Source organism: Archocentrus centrarchus, chromosome 24 (assembly GCF_007364275.1).
Source record: "Archocentrus centrarchus isolate MPI-CPG fArcCen1 chromosome 24, fArcCen1, whole genome shotgun sequence".
Taxonomy (NCBI): domain Eukaryota; kingdom Metazoa; phylum Chordata; class Actinopteri; order Cichliformes; family Cichlidae; genus Archocentrus; species Archocentrus centrarchus.
Genome location: NC_044369.1, coordinates 19760072 through 19784720, shown reverse-complemented (window position 1 = coordinate 19784720; position 24649 = coordinate 19760072). Strand labels below are relative to the sequence as shown.

General features: G+C 40.9%; 1 protein-coding gene across 2 annotated transcripts in view; it reads right to left on the bottom strand.

Annotated features, from left to right (window-relative positions):
* The window catches only part of LOC115774287 (triadin), a 29870-nt gene extending 5683 nt beyond the window's left edge, over positions 1–24187 (bottom strand). The window contains exons 1-4 of one of the 2 annotated variants that reach the window (XM_030721489.1): positions 23804–24184; positions 14725–14923; positions 11166–11207; positions 4439–4486 (exon numbers count right to left, since the gene is read on the bottom strand). In XM_030721489.1, the coding sequence (XP_030577349.1) occupies positions 4439–4486; positions 11166–11207; positions 14725–14911 (277 nt within the window). In that variant the 5' untranslated portion in view covers positions 14912–14923; positions 23804–24184. Of the gene's footprint in view, positions 1–4438; positions 4487–11165; positions 11208–14724; positions 14924–23803 lie in introns of both variants that reach the window. The other variant, XM_030721490.1, reaches the window with a different exon arrangement.
* Between the last annotated feature and the right edge of the window lie 462 nt (positions 24188–24649).

The following is a 24649-nucleotide window of genomic DNA, read 5'->3' as shown; positions in this document are numbered from 1 at the left end:
CCCTCACTGACCTAACATCAGGATACCCACCGTTGCGTAAGAGCACGAAAACCAAAGTTAAGCCTAGGGAGTACTATGACCCTAAAAAACCCTTTGGTGAACGGTGGACTCCTTCTTGTGACCTAGCTTTCAAAGGCATCATTGAGAAGCTCACTTCTGCTCCTATCTTGGCTTTTGCTGACCCTAAGCTGCCGTACTCACTCCACACAGATGCCAGCACTACAGGTCTTGGCGCTGCCCTTTATCAGGAACAGGACGGCCAAACGAGGGTCATTGCTTATGCGAGCAGGGGGTTGTCCAGAAGTGAAGCTCGTTACCCCGCCCACAAATTGGAGTTTTTGGCCCTAAAGTGGGCTGTAACAGAAAAGTTTGCAGATTATCTTTATGGAAACCAGTTCACTGTCATCACTGACAGTAACCCCCTCACTTATGTTCTGACAAAGGCTAAGCTTGATGCAATGAGCTACCGTTGGTTAGCTTCCCTGTCTACTTTTGACTTTAAGCTCCAATATAGAGCAGGCAAACTCAACTCTGATGCAGACGGCCTTTCGAGGCGACCGCATGGTGAGTTGTTAAACGATGCTGTGTCACAAAAAGAGTTTGACAGAATACAGCAGTTCACCCAAACTCATTTGGCACAGCAAGAGACCAGTTTAAGTCCAGAGGTGGTGTCGGCCATCTGTGAGAGACCTTTGTGTTGTAGTTTCTCCGATGAACCTACCCCTCTAGTGCACTCATTATCTATCTCTGTAACTGCATTACCAGATGACTTTGTCAATGAAGATAACTGTGGTGGTCTTCCAGTTGTACCTCATCTGTCAGCTGGGCAACTTAAAAAAGAGCAAAGAGCTGACCCCTGCTTGCGCGAGGTCATTGTCCAATTGGAGACTGGAGAAAAGGTTCCACCTACAGTCAGAACCAAACTCCCTGATATAAACCTGTTGCTCCGAGAACTTAATCGTCTTGAACTGCACAACCAAGTACTGTACCGAAGACGCCAAGATGGCGGCAATGTCACTTATCAGCTTGTCTTACCTGAAGGGCTCCGTGAGACAGTTTTCCACAGTCTCCATAATGATATGGGCCATTTAGGCATTGAGCGTACCCTTGATCTTGCCCGAACAAGGTTTTATTGGCCTCGTATGGCAGCTGACATTGAGAACAGGATCAAAACATGCAACCGCTGTGTACGGAGAAAGACCCCTCCAGAAAAAGCTGCAGAGCTTGTGAACATAAAGTCCGCCAGACCACTCGAACTGGTTTGTATGGATTTCTTATCCATTGAGCCTGATCAAAGCAACACCAAGGATGTGCTTGTGCTAACAGATCATTTTACCAAGTACGCAATAGCCATTCCTACTCCTAACCAAAAAGCCCAGACCGTGGCAAAATGCCTTTGGGATCACTTCATAGTTCATTATGGCATCCCTGAACGTTTGCATAGTGACCAAGGGCCAGATTTTGAGTCACACATAATAAGGGAACTTTGTAAGATCATGGGCATTCACAAGATTCGAACAACCCCTTATCACCCCAGGGGAAATCCTGTAGAACGCTTTAACCGCACATTGTTAAGTATGCTTGGGACTTTGGAACAGAAAGACAAAACGCAGTGGCGCAACTTTGTAAAGCCATTGGTCCATGCGTACAATTGTACGAAGAATGACACAACCGGATTTGCACCTTATGAACTGATGTTTGGTCGCCGACCAAGGTTACCCGTTGACCTCGCGTTCAACCTACCTTTCCGAACCAAAAGTTTTAAGTCCCACTCGCAATATGTGGAGAAGCTGAAAACAACCCTTCAAGAAAGCTACAAACTAGCAAGGGAGAATGCTAACAAAATGGCAGACAGGAATAAAGCCAGATTTGACATGCGTGTAAAACCTTCCAAACTAGAACCAGGGGACCGAGTTTTGGTGCGAGCTGTTCGCCTTAGGGGCAAGCATAAACTAGCCGATAGGTGGGAGACAGACATTTATGTTGTGGTCAAACAAGCTGGTGATCTACCAGTCTACACCATCAAGCCTGAAACCAAAAATGGGCCAGTGCGCACAGTCCATCGTGACCTTCTCTTACCTTGCGGGTTCCTTGCTCCCACAGAAGAGAATCCCACTCCACCAAATCGCGTCTGCAAACCTAAAACACGACAGTCCCCTGAGCAAACTGAAGAATGTGATCTTTCTGAACCTGGAAATGAGGATGTCTACTGGCTTAGAGAACAACCTGTCCCAGAGCCAATCAAATTTATGCAAGTCTATGAGTTCCCACGACAGATATACCCTGAGAACTTACCTGAAAGCGACAATGTACCTGGATGTGACAACTTGCCTGAAAGCGACAATGTACCTGTATGTGAAAACTTACCTGAAAATGACAATGTACCTGGATGTGACAACTTACCTGAATGTGACGATGTACCTGGATGTGAAAACTCACCTGGAAGTGACAATACGCCTGGATGTGAAAGTGTATCAGAATGCAAGAATCTACCTGATTGTGATGACACTCCTGGCAGTGACCCAGTAGTCCCTACTGAAGAGGAGCTTGAAACAGTAGCAGATACAGAACCTGTAGTCCAGGACAATGATCGTGAGAGTGAAACTAATGTACCCAGTGAAAAGGGATGTAACAAACAGGTATCAGAGGATACTCCAATGCACCCAAGTCATGACACCACAAATCCTGTGAGACGCTCAGAAAGACCGTCAAATCAACCAAACAGGCTCCAGTATAACCAGTTAGGAAACCCACTCTTAACTATTGCTCAGTCCCTATTTCATGGTTTAAGCCTTGCTTTTACCAGTGCCTTGACAGAGACTGACCTTGAAGCTACTTGGAAGGAATCTAGTTTTCCTGTTATTTCAATGCAACCCACCCCATGCAAAGAGACTTGCATGTTCCAAGGGGGGAATGTGTAACCCAGTGTTAAAAACACATGCGAGAATGAATGAATATTGATTTAATAGCTTATTCTACAATGAGGTTAAAAAGTTATAAGTTAATATTTAAAACCAAGTTCTTAAATAAGTTTATAAATATATGTAAAAAGTGTTAAAAATCTTTACAAATTGTGCCATACACCTTTAATAGTAGTTTTAGTGATGGCTTGACCAATCAATAGCTGGCATGGTCTGATATCACATCAGCCAATGAGGTTGGTTGTCCCGCCCTCCCGCTGCGCGGTGCAGGGAGTCTGCTCGGATTGCGTCAGACACAGACACAGCTCCATGCTACTGTTGCTTCTGCGGTTAGCCTGAAGAAAAAACTTGGAAAATAGCGAATAAACTTGGAAACTGGTTAGAGAGAGACATCCTAAATAATCGCTTTGCCAATGAGGAGGTTCCGAATGGTAATGTCATGTTTGCCAAACTTTGGAGACTTCTGATGCGACCGGGTTGGAAGCTGGAAATCTCCGTGTAGCCTCGTATAGCATCGGTCAGGTTTTTTGTTGGTGCACTATTTGATCCATAGTGCTACTGTGAAGACTGGATTGCATTTCCAGAACTGGATGGCGAGCCCCAGCCCAAGGATCGGACAAACCGGTAGATAGTGACCCGACTGGTCACTATAACTGAGACATTGCATGAACAATTGATGGACACTGTGACAAAAGACTAAAAAGGAAAAAAGACTATAGACTGGATTATTTATTTCTAATTGTTTATTTTCCTTGTGTTGTTTTTGCTTTTGGTTTAAAAAGGGAAAAGCGCGCAGTTTGTTAATTGTATATATATATATATATATATATGTGTTGGTTTAATGACATTTCATTCAGTAAATTCTATTCTTTCTATAAACTGTGCATCCTCCTCTGTTGTTGCTCACACCTAGGCTCCCCCACGAATCCAGAGTCTTCTGATTAGGCCAACATCCCTTTATGTGTGTGGTATTGGTATTAGTTATTGAAGTAATTTACTCTACCATATTTCACAACTGTCAAGGGTACTTGAAGGTAACCTCTTGTGGGTTACACACGTGTTATACACGTGTTACACGTGTGTTTGGATATCCACTTTCAGTGATATCATATAGAGCCAAGAGTAGAAAAACCAAGGTGACACTGAGTATTTAGACCAGTGTGAAGCCTGCCTGAGCTTTTGGTTCATAGAGATAACGTGTAAATACACCGATGTCATTGACTGAAACTTTGCCTGTGTTTAACAGGAGCATCCAAAACTGTAAGCCTTTATATGACAGAAAATAAGGAAAGGCCCTCTTTAGCCAGTGAAGTTGTTTGAGCTCACGCACTATGGTGTGGTTTGTTCTTACGTCTGTGAGCCTCAGTTTGTTTGCACAATCATCTGATAGTATACTATCTAGCACAGTATAGCACAGCACAGCATAGTATAGTGTAGTACAGTAAACTATATGACAGTTTTATATTTTGCATTAGTGAGTCTGTGTGATATATGTTGGCTTAGAAGTCTCTGCTTGCCTCTAGTCCTCACGCTTCTCTTGGCAATGGCAGCAGGAGGAGGGAGACCTGCAGGGTAGAGACACACAAACATGACATTAACAGAGACTGCATCGTGTAAAGTACACACAGGATGCATGCTGGGAGAAAAGGGAAGGACACACACAATAAAAAGATAATCCACAGCGAGAACTCGGCAAAACAAGCATAGTTCATGTTTTCAACCACAGCCACATTACAGCGTTAGAGTTACAGCGTTGCCACTCTAATGCAGCAAAGATGATCAAATGGAAGGAGAAGCTCACACAGAAAAATCACACTTTTCATACAAAGCGGGGGTTTTTTTTTTTCTCCATCATGCATAGCACATGGCGAATGAGAGCACAGCGAGAAAGCACAACGCTGTTAAAATTGCAGCGACATTAAAACATTCATGATTAAGTTTTACCTTCATTTCCACCCCTGAAAATGTCTGTATAAATATAAATAATTGTGGCTCACTAATTTTTCTGTTATAAGCACTGAGACACATGTTGATACCTCTTTCCAATAGGGCATTTTATTAGATCTTTAAAGATTGGTCAGTAATGGGCAAATGAATTGACCAGTCTGTGATCATCTTCCTCATTAACAAATAATAAAAAAGTCATACATTTTTGGATTTACAGTTGGGTCCCTAAGCATTTGGACAACAGCGCAATGTTTAATTGTAATTTTGCTTCTGCACACACACAGTTATTTTAAAATCAAAAGCACCAGGCTTTCAGCTTTAATTCAGGGGGTTTCAAAAAAGTATTACAACTACTGTTTACAACTCCTATTACAGCCATTTTTACACACAGCCCACCAGGCTCAAAATTAGTTGGACAAACTAACATAGACTACAGACTACAGGCATCGTCCCTGGGGACCTTAAAAAAGAATACAGGTTTAGGACTGGCTTCAGTTTTCAGACCTGGAAGCTGTGTCCATCTTTTATACTGTCTGTGTTTCTAGGAATGCCTCTGTTAATTTAAAGTTTAATTTAAGGTTTTTGCTCTCTCTCTGACAGCTTTGTTGGTTAGGTATGTTTATTGCTGGCCTCTGAAAATGGGGGACTGTGTATAAATATGGTTGTAATTCCTAAATAGTTAGTGCAATAATTTTGTTAAATCCCTTGAATTGAAGTTGAAAGCCTGCAATAAATAAAAGCTTGAAAAAAATCCACTGTGGTTGTGTACAGAGGGAAAAAAACAGAAAAAAAACCCTAACTGAACTTAACTGTAAATGATTTCTTGACATTATTAGGATAAATAATTTAATAAGACTGACTAGCATTTGCTATTTGCTTATCAGACTTGACATCTACAAATCAGAAAATTATCCTTTTTTACTGTTTGCATTAATATGCAAGCAAACATGGAGATTTCAAACAAGCGTATAACAATTATTAGTAATGAAAGCAGTGACTTCACTGCAGTAAAAGCCATTTCTAATGGGTGACCTATTCGAGGGGGCTACCAATGTACTGAAATTTTTTCCTATTGTCATTTTAAGGATTTTCCTTGGGAAATTGGGTGCCCAGTTTCCTTCAAATTACATTTCCAGCTAAACTATTATTCCCATTATGATTGCTATGGCAGTCTGAATTATATTCCCAGGCAATGTTTAGTTTAGTGGGCAAATGAATGAATGAAGCATGCCATCTATTAACTGCAAGTACATTAGTTAAACACACATTTAGCTAAATGTTTCCTCATCACGTTAATAGAAAATATGATTTCTAGGTTGTATTACTGAACAGGGGGATGATTAAGTTGTATCAAATGGTGCAGAGGAAGCATTATGAAGACATGAAGCTAGAATATTATTTTATGCCCCCACCCCTGTCTCCCAGAGGCTGCTCACAGTGCCTTTTTTTTCTTCTTTTTTTAAAGCCTGGCTCTGTGTCAGAGCTTCATTTTATAAACTAATACCTGTTATTAAGCTGCTAACGCTCTTAAAAACAAACGTCATATACTGCCACTGCAGTGCAGGTGTTTTGCATCTGCCTCTCTGAGGAACATGTGAATTAGCACATTCATCAATGCTCTGCATGTGTGTGTATTTAGATAACTGTTGGCTCTGGAGTGCTAAATGGATTGTTTGGATTTTCTCCGTGGATCTCTTTCAGTCTCTCTCTCCCAGGTGGAGGAAGCTTTCTGCCTGTTTCTCGCCCAGTGCGGAGGAGGTGCATAGGCTAATGGAGCCTCATAAACAACTGATTAATGCACTGACATTTCTTTGATTGGCACTCCAGACACAGAGCCAGAGAGACCAGCAACAGCAGGCCAGCTTCCTCCCCTGCTAGCACTCTCGCTTCTTTTGATTGTTGTTACTCAGTCACTCAGTTTCTCTTCCACTTCGCCTTTCTTTGTCTTTCTTTTCTTTCTTTTTTTTTTGTTCAATTCACGCCTCTCTTCCCCTCTGCTCTCTCGTTAAATCTATTTCTCTCATGCTCTCGCTTTCATGTGCTTATCTTTTGACTCTTTTCTTCTCTCTTCTGCCTTTTGAGTTTTTTGTTTTTGTTGTTTTTTTGTTTGTTTTTTTTTAGTTTACTGCAGTTAAGCAGTCACATCAAAATGATAAAATACAAAGGAAATAGATGAAAAATACAAATTGTGCAACAGAGATTAAAAAAAGGAACCCAAGGGGCTCTGGAAAAAAAAACCCTTCAGAATAAGAGCACAAAAACAAGATGGATAAGAGAAAATAAATGACACTAGAGAATATAAGACAATATAAATGATTCTTTCTTTCTTTTTTTTATTTCTTTCTCACACAACAGTTTTACAACTCCATAGCTGGAATATAAGCATTAAGCACCTCTGTGCTCACTGTCTGCTGTTGCTTCTTACCTTTTGCTTTTCTCTGACATCTCTGCATTTTTACATTCACCGTTCTATTTTTTTAAACCCTGTTTTAATCACTTCTGAATTATTGTTAGTTTCTTTAGAGTATGTCCCTAAAAGTGTGGGTGTCTCTGACTGTTTATTCCCATGTCTTATCCTATATTTTTCTTGCAGATTTCTTTGATTGCTTTGGTGCCTTTCTCACATCAGGAGCATCATTCTCACCACTCTTAATGCAGTCCTCCAAACACTTAAAGCATTTCTCATAATACAGACTCACCTGTGCAAAAGACACAAAAACAGTCAAAATCTTCTTCACATATGTCAAAATATGCAAAGTCAGTCACTTCATCTCTGTGACCAATGAATAAAAACACTTTCAGCACCATTTTAAGACATTTATCAAAAGTTTACTGACTTTGGGGAGAGTACTGCTAAAAAAAAAAAAAAAAAAAAAAAAAGTGGCCTAATGTAGAGTTCAAAGCATTCAGACACAAAAATGAAATGTGCAGGATTTATTTGACACTTTACGCAAAAGCCCTGCGGCAGACTGGCGACCTGTGCAGGGTGCATCCTGCCTCTCGCACTGTGTCAGCTGGGATAGGCGCCAGCCCCCCTGCGACCCTGAATTGGATAAGCAGAATAAGACGGATGGACACAATATCACTGCTGATGCTGAAACTGAGGAAAGCAAAATCATACATGTGAAACTATCTCCTTCTTCTTTCAGATGCTCCCTTTTTGAGGTCACCACAGCGGATCATCTGCTTCCATCTCACCCTATCACTAGCATCCTCCTCTGTCACACCAGCCATCTGCATGTCCTCCTTCACTGCATCTGTGAATCTGCTCTGCGGTCTTCCTCTTTTCCTCCTGCCTGGCAGCTCCATCTTCAACACCCTTTGTCCAATGTATCCACTATCCCTCCTCTGCATGTCCAAACCATCTCAGCCTTGCCTCTATAACTTTGTCTCCAAACTGCGCAACATGAGCTGTCCCTCTGTTATACTTATTTCTGTTCTTGTCCATCCTGGTCACTCCCAACAAAAATCTTAGTATCTTCAGCTCTGCCACCTGCAGCTCAGGCCTCCTGTCTTTCTGTCAGTGCCACCCTCTCCAAACCATCCATCATAGCACGTCTCACTACCAGCTTGTAAACTTTCCCCTGTGTTTCTGTTTGTTTCAACTGAAGGTCAGTTTCACTACCACCACTGACAGGGTGTGACTGGCCTTCCTCTTTCATATATATTTGAAAGAAAATTGAATTGATTTCATTAAAACCACTAATGCAATGCTGGATGGTACTGAGGTAAATGAAAGATATGCAGTTTTGACTGACAAAAGTAAAAACTGTTTTCACAAACTGTGAGATTCAAATGAGCAACACATCAACACAATAACAAACTGTCTTTAGTAGTGAGGAAAGTGTAGAAACAACAGCAGTGTGTGCAAACACAATGAGTGGGGAAATGTGTTACTGAAAGCGACTGAGAAAAACTAGAACTGAAACGCTCAGTCACGTGTCACAGGTGCATCTGATGGCACTGTTAATCACTCACAAGCAAATACTGTACATATATGTAGTGTGACTTTACTGTACTATACAGTAGTTGGTGCTGTGTTTTATAAGTTTATAGATGTATATATAGTTTTTGTCTATTTTCTGATGCATATAGTGTCAGGAGTGATTTTAGCAGCAAGAGTGAAAAGTTTACAAGATCGTAGCAAGACCTGCTATAATGTTTGGTTTGGAGAGGATGATGTAGCTGGAGGTGGCAGAGCTGAAGATGCTAAGATTTTTGTTGGGAGTGACCAGGAGAGACAGGATTAGAAATGAGTACATCAGGTTGAGCGATTTGGAGACAAATTAGAGAGGCAAGGCTGAGATGTTTTGGACATGTGCAGAGGAGGGATGGTGGATACATCGGGGAAAGGATGCTGACAATGGAGCTGCCAGGCAGGAGGAAAATAGGAAGACCTCAGAGAAATAGTGAAGGATAAGCAGAGGGTTGGTGTGACAGAGGAGGATGCTAGTGAGGGTGAGATTGAGGCAGATGACCTTCTGCCTCAAAGGGAGCAGCTAAAAGAAGAAGAAGATAGTTTCACATGTTTGATTTTATGTGAAAACGGTTTTGATTGTTTTTGTGTCTTTTGCACAGGTGAGTCTGTGTTATGAGAAATGCTTTAACTGTTTTGACGACTGCATTATGACATTCCTGATGTGAGAACACACACACACACACACACACACACACACACACACACACACACACACACACACACACACACACACACACACACACACACACACACACACACACACACACACGTTCTTCTATCCATAAATTCAGAGGACATTATATTGACTTATATTCATTTTCTGGAAGCTTATTTAACCTAACTAATGCTTTATATTACGGGAGCTTGTTGTCCTCATAAGGGTGACACATCCCCATAATGTGAGACATGTAGGTCCCCACAGCATGAGAAATACCCCCCTGGAGACTTATCCTTTCATCACCTTAACCTTACCTTAATCTCCCAAAACTGTAAACTGAGTTTTCACCATAAAACTGAATTATTTTTTACGGGGTGTTGCTTTATGTGAAATTGTTAGCGGATGAAGGTCCCCACAGCGCGATGTATGTCTGTACAAAAAAACTCTAAGACTGTATTTCTTCTTTAATGTCCAAAAATGTCTTTTAGCTCTTTCATTTACACACCCTGGTCTTTGCTGAAATGTGGTGATGGAAGAATAGACTTATGATTAGAAACTAAGTCCAACATTTTCTCACCTTGGAAATGTTTGCTTAAAAAAAACAAAAAACTATCATGTACATCCTACACTGAGTTTCCAGTGCATTCCACTACATTTCCTCCCCCTCTCTGGTCTAGCCCCTGGGCAAAACGTTTCCTTGACTTATATAAAGATGAATAACTTTGATAAACAAGTAAACTCTCATTAAGGGACTCCTTTATTGTTCTACATTAAAATTATCCTGGATTATCAAGTTAGCCACATCTATGTATTTGTCTATGTTAGCATTAATCATCACTTAACAAACAAACAAAGTACAGATAAACATGCAGAACACATGCTGGTTTGTCTCGAGGACATACTGATGGGTGATAAATTAAAAACAAAACTGTGCAAATGGCTGGAGAAAGTGAAAGAGTGCAGGAATACTGGGTCACTTAATGCTTTAATTAAAACTGTGGACTTCAGTCAGCACTTCTCAAACCATTTGGGAGGTTCAGGGCCAGGGACAGTGCTCTCCACAAAACACCAAATGATGAAATGGATTTTGGAGCAGCAGTGTTTTAGTAAAGTGCAGGAATGATGTCAAGGAGCGCTGAGTGTATTCTGGAGGCTTGTGGCAGCCAAATACCTTTCTGTCCTTCGTTTCCTTTAATTTGCCACCCATCTGAGGGGGTTGATAAATGCAGGCTGGTTACACTTGATGACAGAACAGAACAAGACTGCACTGAATTCTGGGGAATGTAAAGTAAATCAACGAAGGCCCGACATCAGGGTAAATCAACACCGTGCGCCTTGAGCTTGAGGAACTAGTAAAATAACCATTCATTCTCCAGACAGAGTGACTGTCTGGAGTCTTTAGGTGGTTTCGTTTTAAGACTTGTTTTAAATAAATTTTCACAGGCTTCCTTTTTGTTGATAGTGGTGTTTGGCTTTCAACCAATTAAGAGCACAAGTTTGGGGTTGATGTACGCTTTAAAGGTCAAAGTCGAAGCCTCACAACTAAAACATACATGCTGGACAAAAATCACATCTATCCAGATTTGACTCTGGACAGTTGCAAATCAACACTCGAAAAGCAAGCAGTGCAGTCAAACGGTGTTTTTGTTGTTGGTTTTACCGGGAGGTAAACACAAGGGGTCGTCACAGTATGAGGTGTAGTCTTTGGATGGGATGGCAGGTGATTGACAGAATGAGCATGGAAGGGAAGTGAAGGGGTGGGGTGAAGAAAGGGGAAAAGTGAGGAGAGGAGTTAGAGATGAGTGCACTGGATGTGTGAGGCAGGACTATCCTTACACTGCAGGATAGTGATGGTGATGTGTAGTAGCAAATTGGGGGAGTAGAATAGATAGAAGGGTCATTATATCATTATTGTACACTGGAAAAAAGACTTCTGCGTGTGCGGAAGGAAGCTCAGTTGCAGTTTGATCTTTATCTTTCAGGTTTATTTGGATCAGTGAAGTTCATTGAATGGTAGTTTTTTTTTTTTTTTTCACAACCAGCTGCTGCTAATAAGCACATGATTCACTGATCATCAGCAAGTGTGAGCACCTCTTTAAAAGCACAAGTTTGGGCAGGTGTGTTAACGCCATGCCAAGGAGGAATGACATCAGCAGGGATCTTACAGACTGCCCATCAGTCTGGAAAGGGTTATAAGACCATTTCCAGACAATTTGAAGTCCATCGTTATACAGTGAGAAAGATGTTTCACAAATGGAAAACATTCAAGACAGCTGCCAATTTTCCCAGGAGCAGACGTCTCAGGAAATTCACACCAAAGGTCAGACTGTGCAATGCTCAGAAAAGCTGCAAAAATCCCAGGAGCTGCACTTAGACTCTACAGGCCTCCGTTAGCATGTTAAATGTTGACGTTCATAACAGTACAGATAGAAGAAGACAAGTATGGCTTGTTTAGAAGAACATGGCAGCACAGCTTTTGTTTGCAAAGCTGCATCTGATCTACTACAATATCTGGAATACTGTCCTTTGGACAGAGGAGATCAAAGTGCAGAAGTTTTGCTATAATGCACAGCACCATGTTTGCAGAAAGCCAACCACATCATAGCACCAACACCTCATACCACCTGTTAACAACAGTGGTGGAGGGGTGATGATTTGGGCTTATTTTGCAGCCACAGGACCTGACGCCTTGCAGTCATTGAGTTGATCATGAGCTCCTCTGGATACCAAAGTATTCTAGAGTCAAGTGTGAGGGCGTCTGTCTGACAGCTAAAGCTTGGCCCAAACTGGGTCATGCAGCAGGACCATGATGCCAACCACAGCAGCAAATCTCCAACAGAATGAAAAAGCAAAGAATCAAGGTGGTGCAATGGCCCAGTCAAAGTCCGGACTTCAAGCTGGTTAAAATGCTGTGGCAGGCCCTTAAGAGAGCTCTGCATAAATGAAATTATGCATGTTCACATGGCTGGTTGGATAAATTAAAGCAGAATACCAGCTAAAAGATGAATAAATGATAATGGGTAATAAACAACACCTCTAGTTACCATTGAAACTGCAACACAGCTCCCATCCACACAACTGAAAGTTGATGCGGTCATTATTAAAACTAACACTGTTTCAGCAGAAAAAATATATGCGTCTGACACTGATGTCATCAGTCAAAAAAAAAAAAATCTCACTGAAACAATGTTAATTTCAATATCAAATAAAGATTTTATAAATTAAATGCTATGCTAAGTTTACACTGATAATGTTAACATGCATACCAACAGAATTCACCCTAACTGGGTATTTAAATGGCTAATAAAGAAAATGAATGCTTTCACACGCTTGCTGGATGATATGATCAAAGACAATGAAAACATTTTTTAATTTTATTCACAGAATATAATGACAATGGAAATTTGTAGATGCATGTATATGAAGAACATCTGCAAATATCTGACGTTTTTTTTTTTTACTCCTTAAATAATCTGTAATGAGGTCAGCGCCCCCAAAATACAATTTGGGTCAGGCTCTCGAGTGTTTTACATCCAATAATTAAGAAGCTCCAACCTGCAGCTCATCAGCTTAGCTTAGCATATAGACTGGAAGCATCTGACGCAGTTCACCCCAAAGATATCCACCTGCCAAATCACACTGAGTAATTACTTAAAATAACACTTTAATGTGCTACGGTTTGATGTGCTGAAACCAAAGCGTAAAACAACAATTTGCTGTTTTGTGCGGAGGTTATTTTTGGCAGGATCTGTTGCCAAGCAATCAGCTGCTGCTGCAGGAAGTTGGTGATCTCAGTCGAGAAAGTTCACCAAATAATCTTCTGTGAAAACTGCAGTTTGTCGATTTTGCAGTAAGGTTTTTGCCGGGCAAAAAACACAGAAGGCATAACATGGGAAACGGTGAACTTTAGAGGTGAATTTAAAGTGTTTTTCCTACCTTATGACACGACCGTCTAAGCTGTTTCCAATCTTCTCAGCTACTGGATGTAGCCTTAAAGTTAAGGGACAGCTTAGAGAGCAGCGCTGTGCTGATCTAACGCTCAAAACAGAAAGCAAAATAACACATTTCTCAATGATATGTTTTAAAGTAAACAATACCTATTACAAAACTGTGTCACTGATAGCTTTTGGCTTCTTGTTTTTTTGATAAAAACAAATAGCAAACCCTTTGGCAACCCCGAGGGAATAAGTGAGCAGCCAAAAATGGCTTCTCCCTTTTTTTTAAATAAAGAGTAGAAATGGATGTTTTGCTTGGGAAAAAATAAAGCAGTGTACTGTACAGTACAGCTCTGCACTATTGGGATGAACATTGAGATGAGCTTGAGAAGAGATCTTTACCGTTACATTCACTTCAATCAGCAGCACGGCTGCGATCTCAGGGAAATTCATTTCCTGTTATCTCACCACAATGAAGCAATTAAAGCCGGATCAAAGCTAACAAAATGTGATTACTCAAGACAATTAAGTCATGAAATGGAGATAAAAGGATTAAAAATATATGAGAAAACAAAGCTGCTCTCAGTTTTTGTAACGTGGCTGCAGCCAATGCACAGAACGCCACTGATGTCCACGTGAGGCTGATCATTAAATGAATCATTTTACTTTGTATCGCTCAATGCTGTAATCGACCCCTGTGACTTCATCATTAGTATGCATGTTAACACCAGAAGGCACCCTTTCAATCCATTCTACAGCCGTGTGAGTGATATTTAGGAGGAAATGAGGGGCTTCTACCCTGAAAAATAAATGAACAAACGCAGGACTAATTAATGGTAAAGTTAAACTGAATGTGTGAACGTGAGAAAATGCATTCGCAAAACCAGTGTGTCATTTTCAAGGCATCTGTTCGTCAAGAAGATGGGAAACGCACCTCGCGTTACTCTGAACAGAACCGGCATTAAAGCAACACACATGTTGAGGCACGTGTGCTGAAAGCCGAAAGGAGGTGGTGTGTGTCCCATAGTTTGACTCAGTGAAAATGATGACCTTCATGAGGGAATGTCCACTTTTGAAGTTTGCTTCAAAAATGTCTGAAATGCTGTATGAAATATGGAAGTGTGAAATGTGAAAAATGGTTGATTCATGAGCAGGAAGGAAAGTGTCATTAGGCATTATAAAACCTTACAAAGACATCATGATAACACTTTGATTGGTAAAATGATGACAATAAAATGCTCAATAAAGATATTAAAAAAAAACTGGAAAGTGAATGACTGTTACCTGCCAGAGTTTTATAATCAAGCAGATCAAACAAAACGATGGCCACTGCTGACCACGTGATGATAAGGGCCACAACCAGCAGCCAGGCCATTGGTGAATTAAATGTTAACATGAGATCGTCCAGAAATGTCCTCTGATTGAGCCGAGATGGAGAGGCTACCTCCCTGCCGCCGGTCTGACTGCTCATTGGTGAAGGTAGCTGGGAGCAGAGGGAGAGAAGACAGAGGAAGGAGACGGAAACTGAAGTCTGGAAAAGGCAACTTTTGGTTATTCAAATGCTTTCAAGAATTCTTGAGAAATTAAAAGCATCACTGCAAGGCCCCTCCGGCAACCCCGTCTTCATAAAAAATGAATTCAATAGTCTTTAATATTGCCAAATTACAATATACATTGTAAGGTCAAGATGTTACAATAGAGAGAGTCCAGCCTGGTATCAAGAAACAGAGTATGAATAATTTCCGCCTTTTATTGAGAGCAGGATTAGTATAAAAGCAGAGTTGTTTCAAAGATTTAAACAAACCACAGAAACCTCTGGACTATTGTAGCGCTATAGCTTTGTTTTGTGGCCCTGAACTGAGAGTAAATTGTGTTTACAGTTGTTGCTAAGTGTACTATATGACATTGTGCACATCTGGCAGGTCTGTTCTGTGTGCAGCAGGTGTTTATTTATGCAGCATGTTGTTTTTCTACATCAGGATGAACATAGGATGTACGGGGAGGAGAGGCGCACAGAGAGAAAGAGACCAGCGGAAGAGATAAGACGATTACATCCCATCCCCAAAATCTGTGCTTCGAGACAAATTACTTCTCTAAACAAAGTTTTCATCACCGTATGGCAGCGGGGGCTGCGCTCCAGTAACATGATTACATGCCTGTGTTAGGTTGTTTGTGTTCATTATGTGGCGCTTGGAACGATCCGTTTTTCGCCCTCTTTCTGCGTCTGCCTCTCACGCAGCGTATCTGCTAATATGAAGGGGAGATTTGAAGAAACTGCTCTGTATCCTTCTCTTTAACAAGACTCCGAAGGATGCAGATCCATGTGAGTGCTGCATGCTTTGTGCAGGTCTGGTTTAAGCGTTCGTTATGCGGGTCTCATTAAGAGAATCAGCTGCTGTTTCTCATCTTTGACTATTAATTTAAACTTGGTATGGAGTGGGGAAAATGTTCTTGCTTTCCCCTTATTATATACTACTCAAAAAATTAAAGGGACACTTTGAAAGCACAGATCTCAGTGGGGAAAAAATCATGCTGGATGTCTGTACTGATATGGACTGGGTAAATTGCAAGGAATGAAAGGATGCCACATCGAAAATCAAAGCAAAAAAATGATATGGCAGGCTAGTCCATTTTGCCCAAATTTCATTGCAACATCTCTAAATGGTACTCAGTAGTTTGTATGGCCGCCACGTGCTTGTATGCATCGCCTGACAACATCAGGGCATGCTCTTAATGAGACGACAGATGGTGTCCTGGGGGATCTCCTCCCAGATCTGGACCAGGACATTACTGAGCTGGCAGCGATGGATGGACCAAAACATAATGTCCCAGAGATGTTCTATTGGATTTAGATCAGGCGAGTGTGAGGGCCAGTCTGTGTTAGCAATTCCTTCATCTTCTAGGAACTGCCTCGATACCCTCATCACATGAGACCGGGCATTGTCGTGCACCAGGAGGAACTCAGGACTCACTGCACCAGCCGAGGGTCTGACAATGGGTCCAAGGATTTCATTAGTGGTGGTCAGTGAGCATGAGGCGCACCAGAGGACATCAGGACCTCAGACCACCAGCATGAAGTCTGTCAGTGGCCTGCTGGAGGTGATTTTGTAGGATTCTGGCAGTGCTCGTACTGTTTCTCCTTGCACAAAGGAGAAGATACCTGTCCTGTTTATAGATTAAGGACCTCCTATGGCTTCTAGACTTCTAGAGTCTGGCAATGGGTCCAAAGATTTCATCCCAATACCTAATGGAAGTCAGGGTGCCTGTAGAGGTCTATCTGTCCCTCCACGGATATTAGTCCCCAGACCATCACAGACCCACCACCAAAGCGGTTGTGCTGAACAATGCTACAGGCAGCATAATGTTCTCCACGATTTCTCCAGACCCTTTCATGTCTGTCACATGTGCTCAACCTGCTCTCATCTGTGAGAAGCACAGGGCACCAGTAGTGGACCTGCCAATTCTGGTATTCTATGGCAAGTGCCTTTTGAGCTCCACGGTGCCGAGCAGTGAGCACAGGGCCCACTACAGGATGTTGGGCCCAAGTCTGTTTCTAATTGTTTGGTCAGAGATATTTGCACCAGTGGCCTGCTGGAGGTCATTTTGTAGGGCTCTGGCAGCGCTCAGCACACTCCTCCTTGCATAAAGGAGAAGATGTCGGTACTGCTGATGGGTTAAGGACCTTCTATGGCCCTGTTCAGCTCTCCTGCAGTAACTGACCAGATCAATATCCCAGAATTTTAAATAACTTGATACTATACTATGATTAAAAAGTGTTTTTTTTTTTTCCTTTTTTTTGAGTAGTACATAATGAAAGTACCTCAGGGCAAACTGCAGCCCATGTTATTTCTCCAGTTACTTCTACTGGTGAGTTAAACTCAATCATGTGGGTAACTCTGCTACATTATATATAATAGCATCTATCTATCTACAGTACTGTGTAAAAAGTCTTGAGTCACTCCACATTCCATTATACTTTGCTAGGAAAATGGACAATTTATTAAAAGATGTACTAATATACATGGAAATACAGCATATAAGGCTGAAATAGATTTCATACAATTTGAATGAGCTTGAAAGCCAATATGTGGTATGACCACATTTATTTATAGCTCTTCTCTGGATGTTGGCTGCCTTTTATTCTGTTCTCTGTCAGGATGATCCCACACTGCTTCAATAATGTTGAGGTCTGGGCTCTGAGGAGGCCAATCCATGACTGATAGCGTTCCATTGTGTGTTTTCCTATCCAGGTATGCATTTGCTGCATTGGTGTGTTTCATTGTCATGCTTAAAAATGAAAGCACTGCTGATCAGACACTTTCTGGATGATTTTGCATGGTGGATCAACATCTCAAGGTACTTTTCTGAGTTCATACTTCCATTAACTTTGACAAGATCCTCGACAGCACTGGCTGAAATGCAGCCCCAAACCATGACAGATCCTCCACTGTGCTTTACTCACTGTCCACCGCCAAATATTTTTAAGTTGGATTCATCGTTCCATCAGACCAGTTGCCACTGATTTCTAGTCCAGCTCTTGGGTAATTTGCCAAGCTTCAGCCTTTTCTCAATGTTTCCCTTCCTTAAGGATGAATACTTGACAGCAGCCCTTCCACTGAGACCATTTTTGACGAGGCTTCAGTGAACAGTAGATGGAACCGCTGAAGGATCAGGTGCATCTCTCAAGTCCTGTGTCAGCTCTTTGCTGGATTTTTTTCCCATTTCTTAAGGGCATGACTTTCAGATACTGTTCATCAGCTGTAGATAGTTTGTAATCTTGCAATGACTTCTTTTGTCCTCCACTTGTCCAATTTCCTAAAGTTTTTAAGATACACTGCACACTATGCCAAGATATGCTGAGTTTTTGGCTCTTTAGGAAAAACCTTGTTGGTGCTAAAAAACTATTTTATGTCTGTCAATCTGTGTTAACTTTGGCATTTTTCATTTTTCAACTAAAGAAATGCAAACAAATGATGTGTTTTTGTGACAGGCTGCTAGTAACAAAGTCCCAGAAGATACCATTTAAAATGAGTTCTTTGCTAAGTTGTCTGTTATGTGTAGACACAACACTGGTTCATCCTTTGACTTAGCTGCCTTTGCTAAGCTTCAGTGATCCATAGGTCAGTGATAAGTGGTTTAACAAAAAAAAAAAAAACATTCCTCAGGACTGGACTAAAAATGAGTGAAAAAGCAGCCAATGTCCAAAAATTCTATCTATAATTTTGCATATCTATCTATCTATCTATCTATCTATCTATCTATCTATCTATCTATCTATCTATCTATCTATCTATCTATCTATCTATCTATCTATCTATCTATCTATCTATCTATCTATCTATCTATCTATCTATCTATCTATCTATCTATCTATAAATAATCCAGCATGAGGTTTCAGTATAGTTGTAAAATGTGACGAATTGATGTGCTTAGATTCGTAGCTGATCTCGGGCTGACCTTTCTGTTGCAGCGTTCAGTTAACAAGTTGCAAAATCAATTTAACATAAATCTACCCACTCACACCCTAATGCACATTTGTGTGTTCGTCTGATTGGAGAAAGCTGAGCATTGATCTGGTGAACAACAGCTGCCATCTGTGTTATTTCAGAAGCAGAGCCGAGAGCGCCCGCACGTGTGTGTGATATAAAGGCCGGCCATTGATCAAGCGAAGCCTTGGCAACGGTTAGTCGGGCCAACATATTGATTTACAGCAGGTAAAACAGCAACAATGTTACAATGACAGAAGAGCTTGAGAGCAGTCAGAATGTCCTGCAGCAGGTAGAGGGGGGGGAAGCTGCACGGTGCAGTCGTCCACTTCACTGTTCTGCTAAACGTGCTAATTAAAGTGTGATTCCTCTGTTTCTGTCAAACTGTGTGTCACAGTCTGCAACCTTTTCTGCAACCTTCCTCACTCACTGTGCTTCATTTCCTGAATCAGTCTTAAACAGGACTTATTTCCTCATTTTCAAATCAATAATTTTATTCTTGGACTCAACTAGAGAAGCTTTTTATGAGCCTTTAGATTCATTGTGTATGCATTACGTATTTCTACATCTGATCTCATTATTTGAATCTTTAACATGAGTATTCATCACTGTAGCAGTATATACAGCCCTGGTAGAAAGAAAATCCAAAGTTTTATGTATCAGGACATAATAAAAACCATGTGGTCTTTAGACGGGTCTTAAAATGAGGTAAATGCAACTGTGTCATTATTTGTTAAACAAAAAGTAGACCTAAATGCAGAAGCAGAAAGTAATAAATTATGTACACCCTTCCTGCTTCCACAGGAATTAAGAGGGTAATAAGATTCACTTCATTAATTCATCAGCAAGTGTGAGCACCTCTATAAAAGCAGAAGTTTTGGCAGTTTGCTGGTTTGGATTCAGGTGTGTGTTAACTCAAATGCCAAGAAAAAAATACATCAGCAGGGATCTTTAAGAATTAATTGTTGCTGTCCATCAGTGTGGGAAGGGTTATAAGGCTATTCCCAAATAATTTGAAGTCCACTGTTCTACAGTGAGAAAAATTATTCAAAAGTCAAAAATATTCAAGATAGTTGCCAATCTTCCCAAGAGTGGACATCTCAACAAATTCAACCAAAGGTCAGACCATGCAATGCTCAAAGAACTGCAAAAGAACAGAGAGCTACACTCAGACTCCGCCGGCCTCAGTTAGTATGTAAATGTCAATGACAGTACAATTAGGAAAAGACTGGACAAGTATGGCTTGTTTGGAAGGGTTGCCAGGAGACAGCATCTCCTCTCTAAAAAGAAAAAACATGGCAGCACAGCTTAGATTCGCAAAGCTGCATCTGACCGAGAAAAGAAAAGAATCAAGGTGTTGTAATGGCCTAAAGTCCAAACCTCGACCTGATTAAAATGGTGTGACGCAACCTTAAGAGAGCCGCACATAAATTAACACCCACAAACCTCAATGAGCTGAAGCAGCCTTGTAAAGAAGAGTGAGAGACTGATAAAGTCATGCAGAAAACAATTACTTCAATTTATTCTGAGGTTCTACAAGCTACTGAATCATGTGGTCTACTTAGTTTTTTCACACACTGCTTCTGTATTTTGGCTTATTATGTGTGATGCGTCGTTATTCATCTGAGCGTGTTACCCAATTTTACTACCTGGAAAGGAGTCGATACTTTTCATTAATATTGTCCTGCTATATAAATTTAGAACTGATAGAGGGTGTACTTTCTTTTTCGCTATATTTTAACATTTGCAAAACATTAAATACACGTCTCACACAATTAAGTACAAGAAGCAGAACAGATTTACTACAAAGGCCTGTAACTTGTTCAAAGTCTTGTTCAAGTCCAAATATTTTTTTTTCATTGCGTGATAAAGTATCTATTGTAACATGGCCATGATGTGGATTTGAGTATATCAGAGGGACAGCTCGGGTTAAGCGGTTTGGAGAGGCAAGCCTGAGATGTTTCAGACATGTGCACAGGAGGGATAATGGATAGACTGAGCGAAGGATGTTGACGATGGAGCTGCCAGGCAGGAGGAAAAGAGGAAGACCACAGAGGAGGTTTGTGGATGTAGTGAAGGAGGACATGCAGAGGGTTGGTGAGACAGAGGAGGATGCTGGGGATGGGGTGAAATGGAGGCAGATGAGCTGCTGTGGTGACCTCTAAAGGGAGCAGCCAAAAGAAGAAGAAGAAAAAGACAATATTTGAGCCGACAGTACAGTTCTGCTTTGCTTGCCTTGTTAAGATATGTAATGACTTTGAAACAAATTCATGCCTGAACGTTTTCAGGTGTGAGAATATTTAAAACTGCCAGCATGTCTAATGCATCTTGGTTAACCAATACAGCAGACATAAATAATGATTTACATGAATGTGGAAAAGCACTCAGAAGAAGAAGAAGCTGCTTTCACGATGTGCTCAAGTGACACTGAAAAAGTGTCTTGAAAAAACATCAGTTCTGATCTGAGAAATGCACCAACTGGAATAAATGTAATCCACGCTGCATGTCTATCCTCCTTCAAATACAGAACCCGGCCCACCTGCTGTTACCATTGGGCTCTGAGCTGATCCGCACTCACACACAATGGCCGAGCGGCGCTGCTGCCTCCTCCACAACAAAGGAATGAGCAGAATTAGAACAATGTGGGTGCCGGCAACTGACTGGCAAATGCAAGGGCAAATGAAAGACGACAACAGCTTGGTCAAAACTCTGAGTCACTGAATGCTGTAAGGACGAGTCAGCAGAGCGGTGCTCATAAAGTGGCCTTATTAGTAATATTTCCAATTTTAGAGAGTTTACTCAAGCACTTTGTGCAGCTTTGAGCTGCTTTTATTTCATGCTGCTTTATGCTCCCAATGAAGCTGTGTCTCATTAGGAAAACTCAGAATAGATCTTTGGTGCAGGACTGCACAAGTGTGCGGGTTATTTACATGTTACTTTTTATTTAATTTTACTTGTTATTTGATGGCACAGAGGAACAAGAAAAAGAGTAAAGAGTGAGAAAAAAGAAAAGCAGTTGTTTCAACATCAGAGTGAATGTTTTCAAATGCAGTTGTTCCCCGCCTGGGGTTCAGGACCCCCTATGGATATGAAGGTATGTTAGAGAGACCCCAAGATGCTTTGAAGGAAAGAAAGGGAAATATATCTTTTTTTTTCTTTTTCTTTCTCTTGGAAATTTCAATTCTTTGAACTCTGCAGGTTTTTTAAAAAAAAAAAATAACACACGTAACTTCATTTTAAGGAGGTCATGAGTGAAAAAGGTTGAGAGGCGAGGGTTCAACAGAGGAATAAAGAATGAATTGTGGTCCAGATAATAGTCTTTGAGCAAAAAGTTGCTTTTTCAATCAATTTTGTGCTGACAGTGTGATGTAGTTAGCCAACTTTGCAACTACTAATTTAAAAGAATAATATGTTTAAGATATTGATTACTTAATGCACACTTTAGAATACCTGCAAGTGGAAAAAGAGCAACCGGTCACAATATAGAATTAAATCATGAAGGGGATATTGTGTAATTTCACATTTTTTATTTCTCACTCTATTGTACAGTACTGTGCAAAAGACTACACATAACAGACAACTTAAATTGTATCGTTAGGTACTTTGTTACTGGCAGCCTGATGTTTGAGAGCTTGATAGATATAAAATTGTATTTTTGCACCAACGAGGTGATTCCCAAAGAGCTATTAGCTGAAAACTCAGCATATCTCAGCGTGGTGTGCACTGTGTCTTTTAAAAATGTGAGGAAATTGGACAAGTGGAGGGCCAAAGAAGGAGTGGCAGGCCTAAACAAAACTATCTACAGCAGATGAACAGCATCAGAAATTCATGTCCTTAAGAAATATCCAGCAGAAAAATCCTGCAAAGACCTGACACTTGACCTGAGAGATGCGTCTGACCCTTCAGTTCATGCATGTACTGTTCACTGAAGCCTCATCAGAAATGGAAGGGTGGCCATCAAGAAGCCATTCTTAACAAAGGGAAATGGGGCGAAAAGTCTGAGCTATGCTGAGTTACACAAGAACTGGATTGAAAATCAGAGTCAACAGGTCTGATGGAGTGATGAGTGCAACTTTGAAATTTTTAGTTCAACTTGTCGTCAAAATGTACAGAGGAGGTCAGGAGAGCGGTACAACAGTGAATGTCTACAGCCATCTGTAAAACATGGTGGAGGCTCTGTCATGGTTTGGGGCTGAATTTCAGATCCCCAACACCATTCCAATGGGGATCTTGTCAAAACTGATGGAATAATGAACGCAGAAATGCACCATCAGAATTTGAAAGCACCAGGAAAGCATCTGATTGGCAGTGGCTTCATTTTTCAGTGTGACAATCATCCCAAACACACTGCCAGCGCAGTAAACGCATACCTGGATCACACAATAGACACAATAGATCATTATCAGTCATAGGCCACTGTGTTAAAGAATAAAGGTGGTCATACCAAATACTGACTTTCAAGCTTGTTAGAACTGTACAATTTGTTTTTGCCTCATATACTGCATTTCCATGTTTGCATGTTTTAATAAATTGCTGCACCTGTTTTCCATTTTCTTAGCAAAATATAAAGGAGGGGTGGCTCAAGACTTTTGAACAGCACTGTAACTGCCACTAATTTCTAATCACAAAGTCTGCAAAGTTTTCGAACTGAGTTGCACTTCAAAACCTCAGGAGGAAACAGTGACATAAGAGCTCACTATGGCACAGATGGATCTCTGTGTTATTAATAGCTCCAACTCACCAGCTTTTAATCTTTAGTTGATATTTTAACTGACAAGGAAAAAGAATAACTGACTGGACTGCAAGGACTCTCATATTTCTGTTTGGGAATTATTATTTTGTAACATTCAAACGAGTGAAATGGATTTTTAAAGTACCTTAGTCTTTGAGTATGCCGGATGTTCACTGATAATCTTCAGTCCTTCTCGGGCTCTGGGAATGCTGTGTTACCATAGAAACGAGTATGTAACTCCTTGTTAAGTCCTTTCTGACCAGAGTTGATTATGAGAAAAGATAGTGTAGGCAACACTCAAATCCGACAGCAAAACACACACAAAAATTGTCTTAAGCCAGATCACAGCGAGTCTAAAAATACACAAAAACTTCCCCACAAAGTGGAGTGAAAATGGGATGAAATCCAAAACACAGCGTTTTAGTTTGTGTCCAAAAAGTTATTAAGTCAAAGTTTCTGAGATTTCAAGGCGGGAGAGAGTGAGACAGGAAGGGAGAAATGGATAGAAAGAAGCAGGGAGAAGGAGGTCGACCCACTGAGAGTCACCCTGCCCCTCTGAGAGTCCAAAATAGACAGATAGAGGAGGGTGAGAGGGAGGGAGGAAGAGATGAATGAAGAAGTAGAAAACAGGAACAAAAGATCACAAGATTTAGAGGAGAAAGAAAAAGGCAGGAAAGAATACAGCGAAGAAATAAAGGTCTAAAAGTCTGCTGCTTGTGTGCCTCAGAAACACAGAGCTTATTAATCATCAGCGAACAGCTGATATTTCCTCGGAGAGGCTCGTTTCCTCATCTCATCTCACCTACACTGACTCGTTAACTGCAAAGACAGTTCATTTACACCTCCAAATTAAATTAAGTAGTATTGTTATGATTTGGCATTATTAAGTGCTTGGTGGTTCCTCAAAAGAGCATTTCACAAGGCTCTCGGGGGTCCGAGCATAATAACCGTGTGCCCTTGACAACAACTTCAAGAAAAAAAAGTACTTAAA